The sequence below is a fragment of the Ruditapes philippinarum genome, unplaced genomic scaffold (genome assembly GCF_026571515.1).
Source record: "Ruditapes philippinarum isolate M1 unplaced genomic scaffold, ASM2657151v2 ctg538_1_1_1_1, whole genome shotgun sequence".
In the NCBI taxonomy this organism is placed as follows: domain Eukaryota; kingdom Metazoa; phylum Mollusca; class Bivalvia; order Venerida; family Veneridae; genus Ruditapes; species Ruditapes philippinarum.
In genome coordinates, this window is record NW_026867197.1 from 320859 (window position 1) to 339434 (window position 18576).

Sequence of the window (18576 nt, forward strand, 5' to 3'; positions counted from 1 at the left end):
AAAGAATTGATTTTGCACTATCACAGCAAGTCTGCAAAAATTTGCCAATCTAATAACAGTATTTTCAGTGCAAATAAAATACATTTGTACATCTTTGAAGAAAATTTCATAAATCATACATTACCTTGTTTTTTCTGCAAACAAAATTCTTTAAATTTACATAGCACATTTTCCTGAGTAAGAAAATCTTGTCCAAGCTCGGTCCCAACAATTATTGACTTTCCTGTGACATCATTTTCCTCAGTACAAGCTGTTAATAACACACTTTCTTCTCCTGCTACTGCCAGATGGTCAATCTAAAATGAAAATACATTCACTATTTTTAACTTTAACCCTTAGTCAACTGGCAGCAACGGATGTGCTGTCTGATCTTGGTATGCACTATTTTTATATTGTAAGAACATATTTTGAAAATGAACCATGACAGAAGTCACAGATCTGTTTAAGAGCTGAGCAAATCCACATCCCTTCTGTCTCACCTGGCTCTATAATGTTGGTTATTTTTTTTTTGGATTTTGAAACTGAAGTACCTTAAACTTTGAATGGATTGTTCCATATTCAAGGCAAATGCACATCAGTGCAGTCAGGCCAGGCTCTAAAATGTTGGATGCTTATGTTTTGTATTTTGAAATTGAATGTCCCTTAAACTTTGAATGGACTGTGCCAAATTCAAAGAAGGGCAATCTGCTATACAAATTCTTACATGAGAATTAACATAATCACTTCACAGGCATTATGCTGAAAAAAAAATCCAATGTTATAGCTTCATTTGTTGAGCTTTTACATGGAAGCATCACTTCTTCTTAAATTTCACAACTTCTTCCTATTTTTCCAAAACGGAGAAGTGACTTCTCTCTTAATTTTCATGCTATTGTAGGAAATGATATTCAAAACAAATATAAAGCAATGATGTTATATTTACCAAGGTTTGTATTTGAGTACGAATGATTTCTCTATACATGGACCTGTATTCTGATGATTCTTGTAATTTCTGTAATGTTTCTTCACTCTTCATGATGAACATCCTTCAATATAAACAAGGACATACAAATATTACTGTATCTTTGTTGCATTTTACCCCTTTTCCCAACAGTATTTCAGTCATATAGGCGGGTAGTTTCCTAAATCAAGAGAGACTTAAATTCTGAGCTATATCCACTCACAGCCCCATGTTGGGTGCCAAATGTCACATGGTGAAAAAAATGTGTAGCCTGAGCCCGATTCGAACCCAGGACCCTCGGAACATCATACCGCAGCTTAGTCCTATATCAGACGTTACAGGCTTTTTATAGTTTACCGGTATGTCTGACAAGCCTGACTTGCGGCTCTACCGACTTAGCTATTCGGCCGCTTACACATCATTCTTCTCCCCTAAATACTGAACAGTTCTGAACCATGACACCTATATCAAATTAACAATGCATTCAGAGCTTTATAACTTGCGAAATTTATATATTTATAACCTAACACACAAGCTTTGTTTCCAGTTTTCCATCGTTAACGGTTAATGCAAACAATGTACTAGTCCTTAATACAAGCTGACAAATGAAATTTCCGATTCCTGAGCTTTATCAAATATACACAGCATTATATTTTATACCAGGGACAACAACTACCCAACAGACTTAAAGGAGTGTAACAGTAATTTACGCCAATTGCAATAACACAGAAATAGTTTTAATCAAGTTAAATGGTTTTTGCACATTTTAAGCGGGTTAATGTACCAACTTGAGGCACATTTTACACAGATCGTAAATTATAATCACCCGTTTCCGGTTTCAAAATGTCGCAAAATGCCAAGTAATATGTCATTTGTTTTTCTTCAAAATTTTATGACTTATCACACTTTTTTTCACAAAATAAACAGGCCCTGGCCCCTTCACAATTTGGACAAAAAATGCCCTGCAGTAAACAAGCAAGACTATACCATGCAAACTATAAATTTACACCTCAGTGCATAAATTACTCAAATATATAATTATATAGTAATCTTGGTAAAGAAAAAAAATATTAAAGAATATTCAATATAGGCATGGAGCTAAATATAATGTTTATATATCTGTGATATTGGTTACTTTAGGTAGCACACCACAGTAATGTAAGCCACAGCTTCGAATGGCCAGGGAGGATTTCTTGGATATAGTGAATATTCTGGATTTAAATGACTGGTTGTCTTTAAAATGCATTTTCAGCATAAAATTTGTTTTTGTGACATCTAATATGATCACTGGCAAATTCGAAAACATGGCCAGAAATCACATGCTGTTGATTATGAATGTCAAGGCCGCCATTTTTTGTAAACATTGCTTTTATACAGCATGCACGGTAAAAAGAAGTCATTTTACAGGGGGGTACAAACTTTTAGCAGTAGCAAAAAATCTACAAGGTTGAGGACTAGTTTCTTTGTGATATTTTGCATGTATAGGGTATTGCTAAAGCAGAGACGGTGTTCCTTTAGCCTGTATATTTGCAGATATTTTTTGCCAGAGGGTCGAAATGTGTTGTTTTGGGTCTCGGGCCACTGTAGATTTTGGGCTTCAACGGAATGAATGGCAAATTTTTTGACTGCCTGCCTATTGCAGATGGCATAATTTCTTTGTAGATTTGCAATCTTATGTCATATATGTTCTCAACAAAATGTGTTTTCTTTTTCCAGGTTGTGTAGTTTGGTATCAGAATTATTAGACGTATTGCTTGTAGGACATTGACGGCAGGAACTTGAAATTAACTGTGGAGTGCTACCTTATTCATTTCAGTTCATAAGGCAGATTACCCCTCCCACTAAATTTAACACAAGGAGCCTGCTTTTGGCCATTTGCACTCAATTAATATTTGTGATAGGGAACAACTACGAGAACAAAATACTTTGATTACACAAAAACAACCTATTCTGTAATATAGTTCAATATATTGTATACCTGACGACGATTATCGTAAAACTTCAAAACTCTTTGTTATTGATCATATTTTGTCAACAGGCGCTTGACAAATTGCAAGCAGGTGACGTCACAAATCACCTCAGAGGGGCGTTTAGATCCGCCATCTTGTTTATTTTGAGCCTATTTGCTCGAAAAACAAAGTAATATCTGCATATATCATCGCCATCGGACAAGAATACTTGCTCAAATCATTGCAACAATCAACGTTTGTTATTTATAAATAGGTTGCTGCTTTTATTTTTTGTGAATATTTGGGAAATATATTCCCAACCGTCATCTTTTACTGTTGACAACTTTCCCGGAAGAGAAAGAAAATGGGTACTAAAGATGATGAATACGACTATCTTTTTAAAGGTATGCATGTTTTAGCTTTCCTATTACCTTTGATCATTCGTTAAGATTCTGCAGTTATCTATAGGTATAGACTGATTGATGACATATTGAAAAAGGTAAATCTGGGAGGGGTCACTTTTAGTGTTTTTGATCTGTCAAAATTTTGTACGTATTTGACAGATGAGTCATGTAAAAGGGACAAAGGTGCTTTGTCCCCCTCTTATCCCTTTACAATTTGAAAGAAAACTTTTCAAAGGTAAACTATCAACAACTAACTGTTGAAATTCTCAAATTGGAAAAATTTCAGTTAATACAAATTTATCAAGTGTCAAAATAAAATTTGGCAAAGCTACCTAGCCATTCTATTAAAGTTTTGTTAAATATATGTTGTGATTTGAAGAATAAAATTATAATTGAAAAAAAAGGTCTGTCAGAACTGTCCCAAAAATATGTTACTCTATATTTAGACATTAACACATTGCAATGTTAGAAGTGCCAGGTTGGCAGATATGAATAAAGCCTATTAAAGGTTGTTTACAAACATTGAGTCATATTAAAAATGATTATTAAATTGTGTCATAGTATGTCCTTATGATATGAAAGGAGATTTAAAACATCTGACTTCTTCAAACCAATGAAAATTACTTACAGTAACCAAAGGGTAATATTCAAAATCATTCATGTAGCACATACATGTATGTCTTCAGTTCAATTGGTGATTTACTTTGAATGAGTCATAATAAATTTTTATACTTATAGATCTTGTATCACTTTCTGTTGACAAAATTTGCATGTATATTTGTATATAAAGCTCATGGTCATTTAATTATTTTCATTATATCTGTCCGCTGTTTCATCACAGGAACTCGATTCACACCTCTAATACTGAAGGATTTACAACTTTTTTTATATTTTATAATTTGTTAGTTGAACAAAATAATCTGTTAAGATGTCTATGTATGAAACATGCAAATGTACCCATAGGAACTTGATCAGCCACTACTGTAAGGATGAATATGCGTTTATCTTCAAAGGTGATTATTTTCATTATTTATCATTATTTAACAGACTGAATTTGCCTAGGTTTTGATTTTGGAACAGAAATGGCTTTCATTATCATATTACTTCATCTAGACAACTGTATGTTAATCCTGATCAATCAATATTGGCTTTAAGTCTTAGTGGGAGGCAATGGATAGTTGGCATTATAGAGTCTGGTGAAATGGCACAAATTGTTAGGCTGGCCTGGTTGTATACTGGCAACACAGGTGTTTAATTGTTGCTGCTACTGCAGGCCAGGGCTTTTTTCACAGGTTGGGGAAGCAGTCCAGCCCTTAATTTTTGGGGAAAATTACACGTATATTTGCAAAAGGGGAAGTGAAAACTTGATGTAAATTCAATTTCTGGGGAAAACTGGATGATTTTAAAGAAATTTTCTTTGGGGAAGCAGCCCTATACCGGCCCCTGTTATAGAAGATAAAAAGGCCCTGCAGGCATATAATAGACCAGCTCTTTTATTTGTTTCTTTTGTGAATTTTTGTTTCTTTTATATTATTAGAATGATATAGATTGATTGATTTTTCTTAGCTAGTGTCTTAATTGTTTTAAAATCTTTTATATTCTTTTAAAAGAGATGTTGCCAGTGTCAGAAAGAATACTGTATTTATAGGATTCATGTTTAATACATTTATCACAAAGTCTGGATTTTGTTACCTTCTGTATGTAATATGATAGCTTTTGTAAATTTTTGTTTTTAGAAGAGGAAGTGAAGTTAGATAAAATACCTTTTTTTTTCTTTTAAACAAATTAAGGAAGATATTGTAACTTTGTTAGGCCTTAAATAGAATATTGTTATTTTGCTGCTCCCATACAATGTATCCAAAAACCCTGCCAGTCAGTAAGGATTAGGTTTTGTAATTGTTAAGCTAAAACTGATATTTTTCTGTGAAATAATAAATGAAAGATTGCATGACTGAAAATGAGACTGTATAAAAATGTTTAATGAACTCTAATATACAAAAAAATATACACATTTAAATTTGTTTTATAAATTTATATGTTTTAGTCATTTATCCCAAAGAAATAAATATTTCGAATATGGGTAAAATAATACTCAGATGATTAACCGAAAACTAATACAGATGTACTTGTACTGTTGTACCCTTAAAAGTCTAGTTTGGAAACAGGTAATTTTCAAGGGTTACACAATGCTTTTATGATTTTTGTAGTATCATAAGTATCAGGTTGTAAGCCATATGCTTCTTGTATATATAATATGATGTTACACTGTACATGTATAACTTGTTGTTGTATAACTTGTTTTATGTAGTGTACACAAAATATGATAAGGTGTTTCATTGAAACTATCATATTTAACTTTATATTTTTTAAGAATTAAAAAGTTGTATCATTGTACGATATTGAATTTCATAACTTGTTTATTACATTGGGGTGGAAAAGAAAAACAAAATATTACATGTAACAGAACAGTACAAACAAGAAAGACATTTTATGAGGTACATTAAATAGACCTGTAGACTGCTTTAGGAATACTTTGAGTGGTCAACTGTGTTGACTGAGCAACTGTGCCGGCCAGTTGGACCATCACCACTGTTGAATAACTAGCTAAATGTTTCCCTTGTCTCCATACACTGTATCATTCTACAACTAGATAAGAAAGCTTCTGTATATATTACTTATAAATTATTACCATAGCTTTTTAAAGAAAGAGGGAAAAAATAAAAGTGAATGAAATATGATTTTACTGATAAGTATCATAAGTGAGTTTATTTTAACTGTGATAAATACTGTTGGTGTACCTTTTTTGTAGAAAATTATCAAATAATAATCATATTAAACCAGGAAAGGTTTGTCAAATGTCAAGTGGTAAGTAAATGGTACAAGGAAGTTATCCAGGATCTTTGATACATTATAATATATATGTCCACAGTATACAGTATATTTGTCAGCAGTATACATCCAGGCCAGCTTGCACATCCATACAGTCTGACCAGGCTATTTACTGTTGACAAAAGTGTAATTTTTTTATCAACTTCCCAGAAATATATATTGGACAGTTCCCAAAATGAAAACTGGAACGGTCAATTTAAGGAATTCAGAAGAAATTCATCAGATTAATTGTTATAGTTTTTTCATGAAATGTTTTGTTTTTTTCTGTTTCAGTTGTACTGATTGGAGACAGTGGTGTGGGAAAGTCCAATCTTTTGTCCAGATTTACTAGAAATGAATTCAACTTGGAAAGCAAGAGTACAATCGGGGTTGAATTTGCCACAAGGTAAAAACTAATTGAAGTAAAGAAGTTACAAGTAAACTTTTGCATATGATTGGCTCATTGTGATTTTTACTTTAATTTTACCTGAAATGGACCAATTGTAATTTGTAGACCGTTTTGTGATCTGTCTTTATTTCTCAAGTGCTTGATATAACCTCAGTCATTCAATTTAAGATTTTGAATTTACTGGCAAGCATTCCAGTTTTGAATTTATTCTACTAAATATTTAACTAAATTTTCTTAAAATTTACACTGGTCTGAACTAATTTTCACTGCCCATGGGCCAGTGCTAAATTTGCTGACTAACGTAACCTTCAGTTAAGGTGCAAATAGTACAAATATTTTTTTATTGAAACAGTGGTTGAACTTACAGGCAGGACAATTGTATCAATTTTGTTCTGTTGCCTGGCAATGAAAGAAGTTTTTCTGTATACGGAAAGAAATTTTTTATTTTTTAAATAAAAAGCTTTCTGAACATGCCAAAAGTAAAAAATTTTGTTAGGTTTTTGCAAAAAAAGTCGCTAAATTTCTTTGAGAACAAAAATTTTCTATTCTTTAAATTGTAATGGGGTTTTATTGATTTGAAAAAGTTACAGTTTTAAAAAGGGGTTGGCAAAACTTTAAGGAAATATGAGAGATAAGGGATTTTTTTTAACAACATTTTTTCTATAATTAATTACGGGTTTTTTTAAATTTTGTGCCTGCCCAGTTTTTAGATTTTTGGGATCCCCAAAATTGTTCATAAAAAATTTTTAAATTTGTTTTAAAGGGTAAAAAAGAAAAAAATTTAATCTTGCTTCAATATAATATGGTAAGCTTGTTTATTATCAGTTACCAGTGATTTTCCTACTTATATTACAGACTCCGAAAAAAGGCCTCTTCCAATTGAAATTTTCTTTAAAATTAGTTTTCCCAAAAATCTGAACTTAAACCAGCTTTTTTACTTCCCAAATCAGCAATTGTAGCGATAATTTTTCCCAAAATCAAGAGGCTCAGGCCTCTTCCCAATTAAGTGAGATCACTGGTTACTTTTTATTACTCATCAGAAGTAATGCATGGAGGGGCAACTTATGTCTTCATCAACCAGTAAAGCTGGAAAATTGCTGTATAACTGTTAGCAAAAAATTTAAAAAAAATAAGTATCCAAACTTGGGAGGGGATGTTTTATAATATGACCTGTAAATGACTATAAAATGTAAAATCTTGTGTAGATTAAAATGTACTGCCACAAGGGGTAAATATGTTCAATATTCATGCTATATTTGATGGCGATGATCAACTTGACATTGATAAATGGTGTGTTACTGTTACATTGATTGAGTGAATTTTTTCAAGCAGTCAATGTTGTGTATGAATTAGAACTGAATTTAGATGGTATTTCAAAAAAAACCATTATTTGAAATTTTTTCTCTTTAATTTGCAAAAGAAAAGACTTGTTTTCCAAAATGACAAAAACAAATGGGGTAATATTTAAATTAAAAAAAAAAATGTTTCATTTATAATTTTTAAATGTAAATTGTTTCCAAAATTTTAAAGAGCTTTTGTGAAAAAAATAATTTACATTTTATTAAATTTTTGTTGATTAAATAGTGGATTAAACCCAAAATTTAAAAAAATTGACCCTTTAAAATGTTTTTGGCCCCTATCAACTGAAATCCAATCAATGATGATTTGAATCTTGGGATTTTTCAAGGAGTTTTTAAATGGACGGTAAAAAATCAAAGCCCCCGATATGGGACACAGCTGGCCAAGAACGATACAGGGCTATCACTAGCGCGTAAGTTAGATATTTACACATGCTCTGAAATATTTTCTACTGTTTAAAACACTGTTACATCACATGTAAGCTCAAGAAGAAAACTTGGATTTCATATAAAAAAACTTCAGTCATAGCTGATTCCAATTCCATCAAGAGTTGTCTTTCTTATGTTCTATTGACAGTTCATTGCTCTGTTTTAAAATTTGTTACATTTTCAATAATTTCAAACAGTTAAAGGACAGGGCTTCCATTAAGTTGCAAAATTTGGAAGTCAGAGAGTGCAAATATCTGACATTGAAAGTCATATTATACTGGTAAAAAAAGAAAAGCATTATTTTGAAGTCACAGCCAAAATCCAGGAGTAAATGACTCCCAAACTTCCACTAATGGAAGCCCTGAAAGGTAGAGGTCTTAACAAAAATCTAAAATATTATAAATATTCTTTGTTGGCTTACAGGTATTACAGAGGGGCTGTTGGTGCATTGTTAGTCTATGACATTGCTAAACATTTAACATATGAAAATGTAGAAAGATGGTTGAAAGAATTACGTGACCATGCAGATAATAATATTGTGATAATGTTGGTGGGCAACAAGAGTGATCTACGACATTTAAGAGCCGTACCAACAGATGAGGCAAAGGCATATGCAGGTATGTATAAGATAAAAAAATAAAAAAATTCTGTAATTGTAGCATTTGACAAACTGAAAGAAAAAGTTTTGCACAGAGGGCCTGCAATACAGGCTTATGGAAGGCTGTTGTATTCTTTAGGCCTAAAAAAAAAATATGTTTGTTTCGGGTAACCCGACCCTACCTATAAAAATGCGCCGACCCTAACTATTTTTTTCCGTTTCTGAACAAAAAAAATATATATTCGTTAGCGAATAGAGAGTTTCAAAGGGCGGATAAATGCGAATTGAACGCTTGAGACGCTGTCGTAAAACTCTCAGACGATTTGGATCGGTCATTTTTAGTTATACGTGTTTTGATTGGTTCGTGCTGTATTGCGGTCCAATGAATATCACGCTATTGGAAACAAAAATTCTACATGACGACGATATTTTTAGAAGGTAATTCCTACCGGAAGTATTCTCTGGCTTCCGTTTTACATACATTGACATAGAGCGGAACGGGGTACCAAGCACGTGTTGCGGGAAAACACTTCCGATTTAGAAATTTCTTATACATGAAGATTTTTTCTTAAAATACAGGCACATAGGACTTAGTGTCACTCGTGGAGGATAAAACCATTTAAAAGTATGTAAAATCCAGTTGTTAGCATGTGTCGACCCGTTTAGTATTTCAAGCGTAAATACCAGGCTATAATGTACATGTCATGACGATCTAATCTTTCGGACCTGGGTGATTTCTGACTTTCTGGCTTTACTGTGGTAAATTTACGTGTAAATAAGGATCTGTTCATAGACAATTTTGATAGAAAATATATATTGCATTGATTCCATGCGAAAATCCGACGATATTACCTGCCGGTGGAAAATTTTGACACCGAGAACGAACATACCCATAATTTTCGTACTCGGATCATGCATACCTGTCAGTGAAATTTTTTTTTTTTTTTTTTTAGTATATTGATATTTTATTGCATAAATAACAAGGTTTAACACATTGTAGTTCAAATCAATGCCACTATTTTTTTTTATTTCTTTTAATATTTAAAAATTTGAAAAGCTGTTTTGATATGTCCTGTGCCACACTTCAAAATGAATGAGACCCTGGTCCCACTGAAAATCAAGACTAAGTGCACTTGAGTATAAAGTATAGCCACAGGTCATATGTACATAGCTATTCTGGAGATCTGCAGAGCTTTTCCAGTATATTTTTCATCCTCTTTTTGCATACTGAAACAAATTTTTACCAGACTTGGAGTCTGACTCTACTGTGCATCATTTTGTTTCATACCGTCACAAATGTTTTCCATTTTCCATGTGTTATTGAGACCTAGTCTTTGCTTTTTTTTTCAGATGGGCCATGGACACTATGAGACGACACTTTGAATGACATCTACAAAATGCCAATTCATCAAAAAGCTTGGCTATTGTCTTTGATATGTTGATATACATGTATCTGATAGAAATAAATAGTATTTGATTGACAAGGGTGTCATTTTACAAATAGAAGTGTTTGCACTTTTTATGTGAACCAGTGTATCAAAAGTGCAATTCAGAATTATAGATTTTGTTAAATTGTACCACAGTGTCAAAATATAAACTTTGTAATACTGTAAGAGCTTCAAGATTGTTAATTCAATGAAATGTGCAGTATTTAATGCATGAATATCAAATAGTGAAAAACAGAATAAGTCTAGATTTTTTAACTGAAACTTTGAAAGCCAGATCACAGCATGTCATTTTAGGTCTTTTATTGTCCTTAACTCCTACCATGCAACCAATGTAGACTCAGATAAGCAGAATTGCAACCATGCAAGCTGATGAGAATCTGCAATGTTTGCTGTTCAGGTTAGAGTCAAACTTTAAAGTAGTGCCTGTAGCAAACAAACATCAAAATTAACACATGTTTGGGTATATTGTCTTTATTCAATATTGAAATAACATTAAATGGCATTAAAGCTATGCAGATTTTAATCAGAATTATTGTTTATATGATAAAATATGATAATACAAAGTCAAGCAATGTCAGTAGTGTAGGAAAGACTGCCATGTGCAAGAAAACACTCTGAACTTACGACTGATTTTGAAAAAAAAAAATAAAAAAAATAAAAAAAAATCCCTACCTACCCTACCTAGCAATTTTGGGAAGGTTACCCTAAACAAACAATTTTTTTTTTTTGGCCTTACAAATATACAATATCTCTATCAGTTTCTCTGCAAAAATTTCATTTTTTTTTTTTTTTTGTTAGAAAATAAAATTGAGTTAAATGGCATGTATACACTGTTTCAAAAATCTTTTCATTTATAAAATTTAAGTTTATTGTTGATTTTTTAGCAAAGTGTAATAGCTTATAATTTGTTTGTTTCAGAGAAGAACACACTGTCATTTATTGAAACTTCTGCATTAGATTCCACAAATGTTGAAACTGCCTTCCAAAATATATTAACAGGTAAGAAAATTGTATTTGGCATTTTATCATTACCTTAGTAACACAATTTTTATCCTTTATAACCAGGATTACCAGTCTACTTTTAATTGTTAGGCAGAGTAAGTCTCCTTTCTAGTACCAGTCTATGCAATAATTTAAGAGCCAGGCTTTTCCTATATATCTCTCTGCAAACTGACCCGGGTATAAACTTTTGGGCATGTCAGTTATAAAGAAATTAATATTGAAACCTTGTAAAGTGTCTATGTACAATTCTAAATATTAAAGCCACACAAGTTAGTATTATTACACTTATTCAGCATGGCAAGTTTTTAGGCAAATATTGTGTGAAATATATTTGATGAAGTAACATAAGGGAGTCAGGGTGCAAATCATATATACAGGGCCTGCCTACTTTGTTCTTTCTCCACAACAAAAAAGAAGACTGAAGACTTCATTAATGCCTTTAATGTCATAATTGTAGGTTATTGACCAAGACTCATGAATTATTTCCCTTCATTAACATAGAATATTCCTGTATGGCTTTTCTTTGATTGTTAAGCATTTAGAAAAGGCAAGGTCTATTGCATTGTATTACTAAATGTAGTTTTGTAAAGTATAATATTTAATTTGCTTGAAATGGTATTTAATCCATAATCTTTTCTGTTAAGGGAATCAAAATCAAAACCTTAAAATTAGTTATGATACTAGTTCACAATACTTTTTTCTCTACATTGAATTGACAATGTTTTACTATCTTATTTCAGAGATATACAAAATAGTTTCACAAAAACAGATACGGGACAACCCAGATGATGATAATTCACCAAGTAACAATGTACAGACAATTACTGTTGCACCGACCGATAATAATGTAACAAATAAAAAGTCATGTTGCAACGTTTGAACGAATGTAACTAGCCTGCTCATGAATGTGGATACATTGGTACGTGTTTGAGTGTGAGTGTGTGGACAAATGGATTTTTTTATGCGCCGTTTGGCAGTGGACTGGACAAAGCTGGGAAAATTTAAAAAATAAAGAGGAATGCTGAGCGACCTTAATTTAGAACATTGAATGAAACATAAGAAAAAACAAAAAGAATTTTGATTGGAGATTGATACTCTGGATGGTGGATTATATTTAGAAACTTTTTTTTCTCTCGTATTCATTTTCATTGTGCTTCAAGAAAACTGTTGTATTCTACTTTTTAGCGGCATTTATTTACTATGGTTTCTTTCCATTTCTTAAGATGTTGATATATTTATTGCTTATATACTTTTAAGTATGAATGAACATTAAGAGAAAAATCTTGATAACATTATTGTCAGTTTTTAACAATTTCAGTCCAGAGGTTTAAATTTAGAACATTTCTTGTGTACTTTTGTCAATTATGAAAAAATGATTTTGCATGTACATCGAAGTGGCAAAGTAAAATGGTAGCATTTATGAATCTACACATAGTCTTTATACAGGGGTGGTTTTAAACTTTAGATTTGTATGTATGGATATTAAGATGATCATTTAAAAAATTGATAGTCAAGTGTTCAAACTTTTTGCTAAGGTATAAATTTAATTATTCGTATTCATCTATATACAATATAAGTTACATGAGACTTTTTACTTAACAAACTTTTGGTCAGTTGATTAAGTGAACAAAAAAAATAACAGCCCATCATATGCCATTTAGATGTAAAAAAACCATGTTGGCTCGCTTAAAATGCAATATAACATTGTTAAAATAGTCTATTTTTAAATTTCTTTTCTACTTTGCTTTCTAATGAAATATTTTTATTGTATAACTGTGTGACTGTTGTTTAAAAAATATATATAATATGATGTGATAAAACTATTAATTATTCTGATATATATGTTATGTCTATTAATAGATTTCATGCCTATAAATAGATTTTTTTTTTCATATCTATTTATAGATTTATGTTTCTATATATAGATTTCATGCTGCTTATTACATTTGTGGCACTTGTTTCTGTGTACATTATATCTTCAGTTCAACATATATATGTTTGTCTGTACGTGGAAGGGATAACTCCATATTTCTTTTGTAAGTTAATATTTTTGGGATACTTGTAGTAATGACATTTGAAAAAAAATTAATATTTAAAAAAATATATAAGCCAGGATCCAAACATGTCATTGTTGCCATTTGAAAATAGGAGAGAATGACTAACCAACCAATCAGATTCGAGCATTTTGAATAAAAGATGTCTTTTACATATAGCTTTTGTTTTAAATGATAAATTAAAGGGTACGATATTTAAACTTCAATACCATTGAAATGTATTTAATCAATAGTATTTGTCAGTATTATAAAATAAAGACATACATAAAAACATTCATTTTTCTAGTGGCTTCTCGATCAACCAAGTCACTTTGATGAGTGTAAAGTTGGTCGAAAATCAAAATAGGCTCGGCAGAATCATTTGATTACATTTATTTTTTTCAGGCGGTGTTTTATATATCGAATCATATTGTACATTTTTTGTCATCAGAGCTTACTAATATACTACATTTCAACATAACAATGTACACATTTTCATAAACAACTTGTAAGAACATTACACCATTAAGGATACATTGAAATTTGAATGAGTGAAGTTTGTGAACAAATAAGATCATTTACATGTTATTTTCTCTCTTTTACATCAAATTTTAACATCATTTTTGCTTATATTTGTGGCTCTCATTTTGAAACATGAAATGAGTTCCCATTTTTGCTGTATGTTTTATTGTTAAAAAACTATATAAAAAAAACCAACTAGCATTGGATATCAATTAATGTTATATTTTTGTTCTAAACAACAGACTTTATGAGTAAATTATCAATCATTTACCATTTATTTGACCTATATTTCAACAATGATTTAGGTATAGTAGCAGTATGGTGTAGGGTCTTGGAAGTTTGAACAGTCTGGTAAATTCTAACCTATTGACATCAAAGTAAGATGTCTATAGACTGTTCCAAATTCGGAGCCAGACAAGTGCATTATATGAACTGTGTAAAGGTTATAAGGTTAAGAGTTACTGCAGTGTATTATTGAACCTAAGTTTTGCTACTGAATTTCTTAAATGAATTTTTTAGTCCAGCTTGTAATTTCAAAATTGTTCATTTATGAATTTTGAATCAAGATGAAAATTAAAATAGATAATTTTTTATTTTTTTGTAACATTTTAAAGGTGTTTTAATATTGTCGCTGGAGTTAATGAAATTTAAGAATTTCGGTGCATCCAACAAAATGGGTGTCTTGCAAGTACATAAACCAGTCTTTTAAAGGGACCCTTCCTCCCTTTTGGGTTTCGAATTTAAAATTTCTGGGAAAATATAATAAACCCAAATTTAAGGGTTTCTAAGATTTTCGAGATTTTTTGGGTCACATTTTCAAAAGTTTTTTTTTTTTTTTGTTTAAAGATTTTTTGCTGTCTGTTGGAAATCATTACTATTTTTGAAAATTTTGAAATTTTAAAATTTTGGTTAAAAATGATTTAAATTTTTGTATAATAACAAAAAAAAAAAATTAGGGAACTAAAAATTTTTCCTAAAATTTTTTTTTTTCTTTGTTTTTTATATCTGTCCAGTAATTTAAACATGAAAGTATAAAGTATTTTACTTGGGACTTTTGAAGTTATCTGCCTAGAAACCATATTTTTTCTTTTTGAAAAATCACCTAGTTTTCTGCCACTGTTTACCTATAAAAGATCAATCTGTAATTAAAGGTCACGTTTGCCTGCTCAATTTGACAGTAAATTGATGTTTTTCAAAAGGATTTAAATTGGTTTTCCGTGTTCCTTTTTTTAATTTTCCTTTTTAAATTATGTTTTTTGGAAAGGGTGGATAGTTATTTAAAACTTACCACACTTTTTTCTTAAATTTGGGGGCTTTTCTTTTTTTTAAAACTGGAAAAAAACAATCCCGTTTTTAGGGGAAACTTCAAAATAAATACTGACCAAAATTAGCCCCGTTTTTAAATTTACTATTCAAAATGAATAGTGAGCAGTGGGAGAAATTTTTTAAATTTTTAGTCCCCTCATTGTTTGCTTGGTTTTTCATGGGGTTTAATAAGTTAAATGCCAGCATCTGAAAAGTTTAAAGCGGATAAAAAAATAAATAAAAAAATTTAAATAATCTACTTTAAGGGCCTAAAAAAAACCCTTTTATGTAAAATTTTTTAAAAACAGATTATATTAAACCAGGGAAATTACGTTTTAAGCCATGTAAACATCCGGCTTTAAAAAGGGTTGAATTGTAAATAATGGCCATATATCTTGTAAAAAAAAAATACGAAATTAATATAAAACAATTTATGGCAAAAAATAAGAATTACTTCTGTTCATACTTGTACATCTGTTTTCGAAAGTATATAAACAATCCTTGATCATCCAATGAAAATTGTTGTAACAAACATGCAGTATTAGTAGAAAGATTGGACCACCTTTTATGTTCACAACAGTCATTCAGATGTTCAAGATGGTTTATTCATATGTAACTGCTTCCATGAATTAAGTGCTGAAAATAAGATTTTAAATTAGTATGATTGTTGTTTAAAATGGTGATCAAATTTTTTTTGTGGGCAAAATTCATTAAAAATGTTGGCAATGAATTCTGTACTAAGAATGAGCTACACTTGAGCAGATATTGACCCAAAAAATATTTGATAATAATTGTGGCTTTCAACTGTAAAATCATAAATTTTTCCACTATGTCAAAATTTAATAAACTCATCTTTTATCACTTATTGGCAAGGTGAAATTATCACAAATTGCTTGTTTCAGTTCTGTTAAATTTATTTTGTATCTGGCGAACATTATTTTTGCGATATACATGTATTTTCAAATGGTTAAATATAATCCCTTAAGAAAATTTATGATTTTACAGTATTTACGTATAATACAGTAATAAAACATATTTAAAGAAGTTTTTATGTTCTTTGTACGTATTTCACAAGTCAAGAAGAAGCATTGCCAAACCACTTTGGAAAGTTTATAGAGCAAACTGTATCAGTGTGCCTATACCGGGTAATTTGTAATCTGCATTGGGCAAATAAATACAAATAAAGGTCCAGTAAATTTTTTCTCCAGTACTTAAGGCAAAAAGTAAATTTTTATTATTTTACAAAAGGCTTTACACAAATTTTGAAAAGTACCCTTTGGGAAACCCTACAAAAAAAGTTTTTTATTTTTTTAACCCCTTTCAAAAAAATAACTGCAAAAGAATTTCTGAAAGTTCAAACACAAAGTTCCCAAACATTTTGCTCAAAAATATTTTTTTTTTTTCTCTAAAAAGAAAGCATAAAAAGTATTAATGTAATTTTAAATCAGAAAAGAGTGGGGCTGTACATTTTATCCCATGTTAAATAATGAAATACAAATGTCTTAAAAAAAGTTTTTTTCTCTCTCTTGTACTAGCTGCATTATGCAACTGACTAATGAATGTTAACACAACTGTATGTCTTTGCACTTGGACCAGCTTCCCAACTGTCACTTTCTTATTTTTAATTATTTTGGATATTTATTAGTATCCCCTTTTTAAATTTAAATTTTATCTAAAATAAATGAAAAAGGGTTTTTAAAAAATGCAAATTAGAGGAAAATTTAAAATTTCAAAACTTGGTTCCATGGAGCCCCGTTTTTGGACAGCATTGGTACCCGTAAACTATAATTTCCTTTTTTTTAGGGTTAAACAATTTCTTAAAATTTTAAAACAAAAGAAATAAATTTTAAAAAAATGTTTTTTAAAAAGGTATTTTCCCGTCTTTCATATTTGTTATCCTGGATGGATTTTTTTAAAAGCAATTTTATAAATTTAAAAATGGAGTCCCAAATGGAAAAAATAAAAATTTAAAAATGTGATAAGTTTTTAGTTGCAAAAAGCAAAGCTCAAAATTTTCATCCTATGTTGGAAACTTAAAAATTTTTTAGTTATATTTTCATCCTTCCCTCAATTTTTCAGTTTTTAATCGTCTGCAAGGAATTTATATTTTTCCCCCTTTGGGAAAAGAATTTTTGGAAAAACTGGGGCCTGGGAAGGAAAAACGGCCCCCAATTTAAAATTTTTCAAACAAAATATAAAATAAAATGGGTGGTTTTAGAAAAATTTTTCGAGTTTAAATTTTCAGACAAAAAAGGGTTGGGGGGGAACTCCCGATTAAAAAAGGGAAAGGGAAGCTTTTTTTTTTAAAAACCTTTCATTTAAAAAATACGCTGCCCTCGACAGTTTAAAACAGGAAACAGAAGGTACCTATACAATAAAACAAATTTTAGTTAAACACAAAAAATGTTAAGAAATTTGGGCCCTAAAAATAAAAATGTAAATTTAAAGAAAAATCCCTTTAAAAAATAAAGGTTTATTTTAAAAAACATGTTAAATTTAAAAAAAGATGCCCCTTTAAAAAATAGGGGTAAACAAAAAAGGACAGTTCATCGGGCAAACCCTTAAAAAATTTGTGATAACCCTTCCTGGTCTATTTTTGGATAAAATAATAATCTATTACCATGTCATATAAAGCACTTGTTTATACAGAATTTATTAGTAGGAAGGTATAAGCTTATAGACTCCCTCTTGAACCTTGGTGATTGTAGTTTCTCTCAAGAAAAATAACAGGTTGCCACTGACAGGGTTTGAACCCATGCAGTCATCTACTTAGATTTCTAGTCCCACTTGTTAACCACTCGGTCATGCCACATTTCAATTTAAAATGAAAGAAAACTCAACACATAAAATACATATTTAAAAACTTTTATTTGCATCTAAAAATATACAACTACAGTCAATATTACAAATAAGTAATGGTTTTAATTCAATGAGAACTAATCAGCTAAAACGTCTTTAATATGAAACATTATATCATTGCTGCAATTTCTAAATTCAATACCTGTAAGTGTCCATTTTGTTTTGTAGCAGAACTATTTTCAAAGCTCTACAAGCCAGAATATTGCCACAATCAAAACCTCACATACAAGTCTGTAATGTACAATTCTTCTCCAAAAATCAAAACCAATCAATTTTATTTTTTTCTTTAAACACAAAGCCAAAAACCCTCCAAGAAATTATAAAAAAAAATTTTTAAATACCAATTTTAAATTTTGGGAGATTAACCCATGTGTCCCCACTTAAGCAAAAATCCCCACAAACATAATATCTAGCAGTTTTCAAAATTTAGCATGAACCCTTTTTTTTTTCCC

General features: G+C 30.5%; 1 protein-coding gene and 1 long non-coding RNA gene across 2 annotated transcripts; one reads left to right on the forward strand and one right to left on the reverse strand.

Annotated features, from left to right (window-relative positions):
- Window positions 1-128: 128 nt before the first annotated feature.
- On the reverse strand, window positions 129-3056 carry LOC132735221 (uncharacterized). Its single transcript, XR_009626420.1, has 3 exons — window positions 2919-3056; window positions 923-1025; window positions 129-296 (listed from the first exon to the last, which is right to left on the reverse strand). It is a non-coding gene; the product is annotated as an uncharacterized LOC132735221 (long non-coding RNA).
- On the forward strand, window positions 3026-14127 carry LOC132735220 (ras-related protein Rab-11B-like). Its single transcript, XM_060722160.1, is given in 6 exon segments — window positions 3026-3293; window positions 6456-6567; window positions 8258-8341; window positions 8781-8974; window positions 11322-11402; window positions 12146-14127. Coding segments are annotated over 6 exon segments (651 nt in total). The 5' UTR covers window positions 3026-3253; the 3' UTR covers window positions 12286-14127.
- The last annotated feature ends 4449 nt before the right edge of the window (window positions 14128-18576 follow it).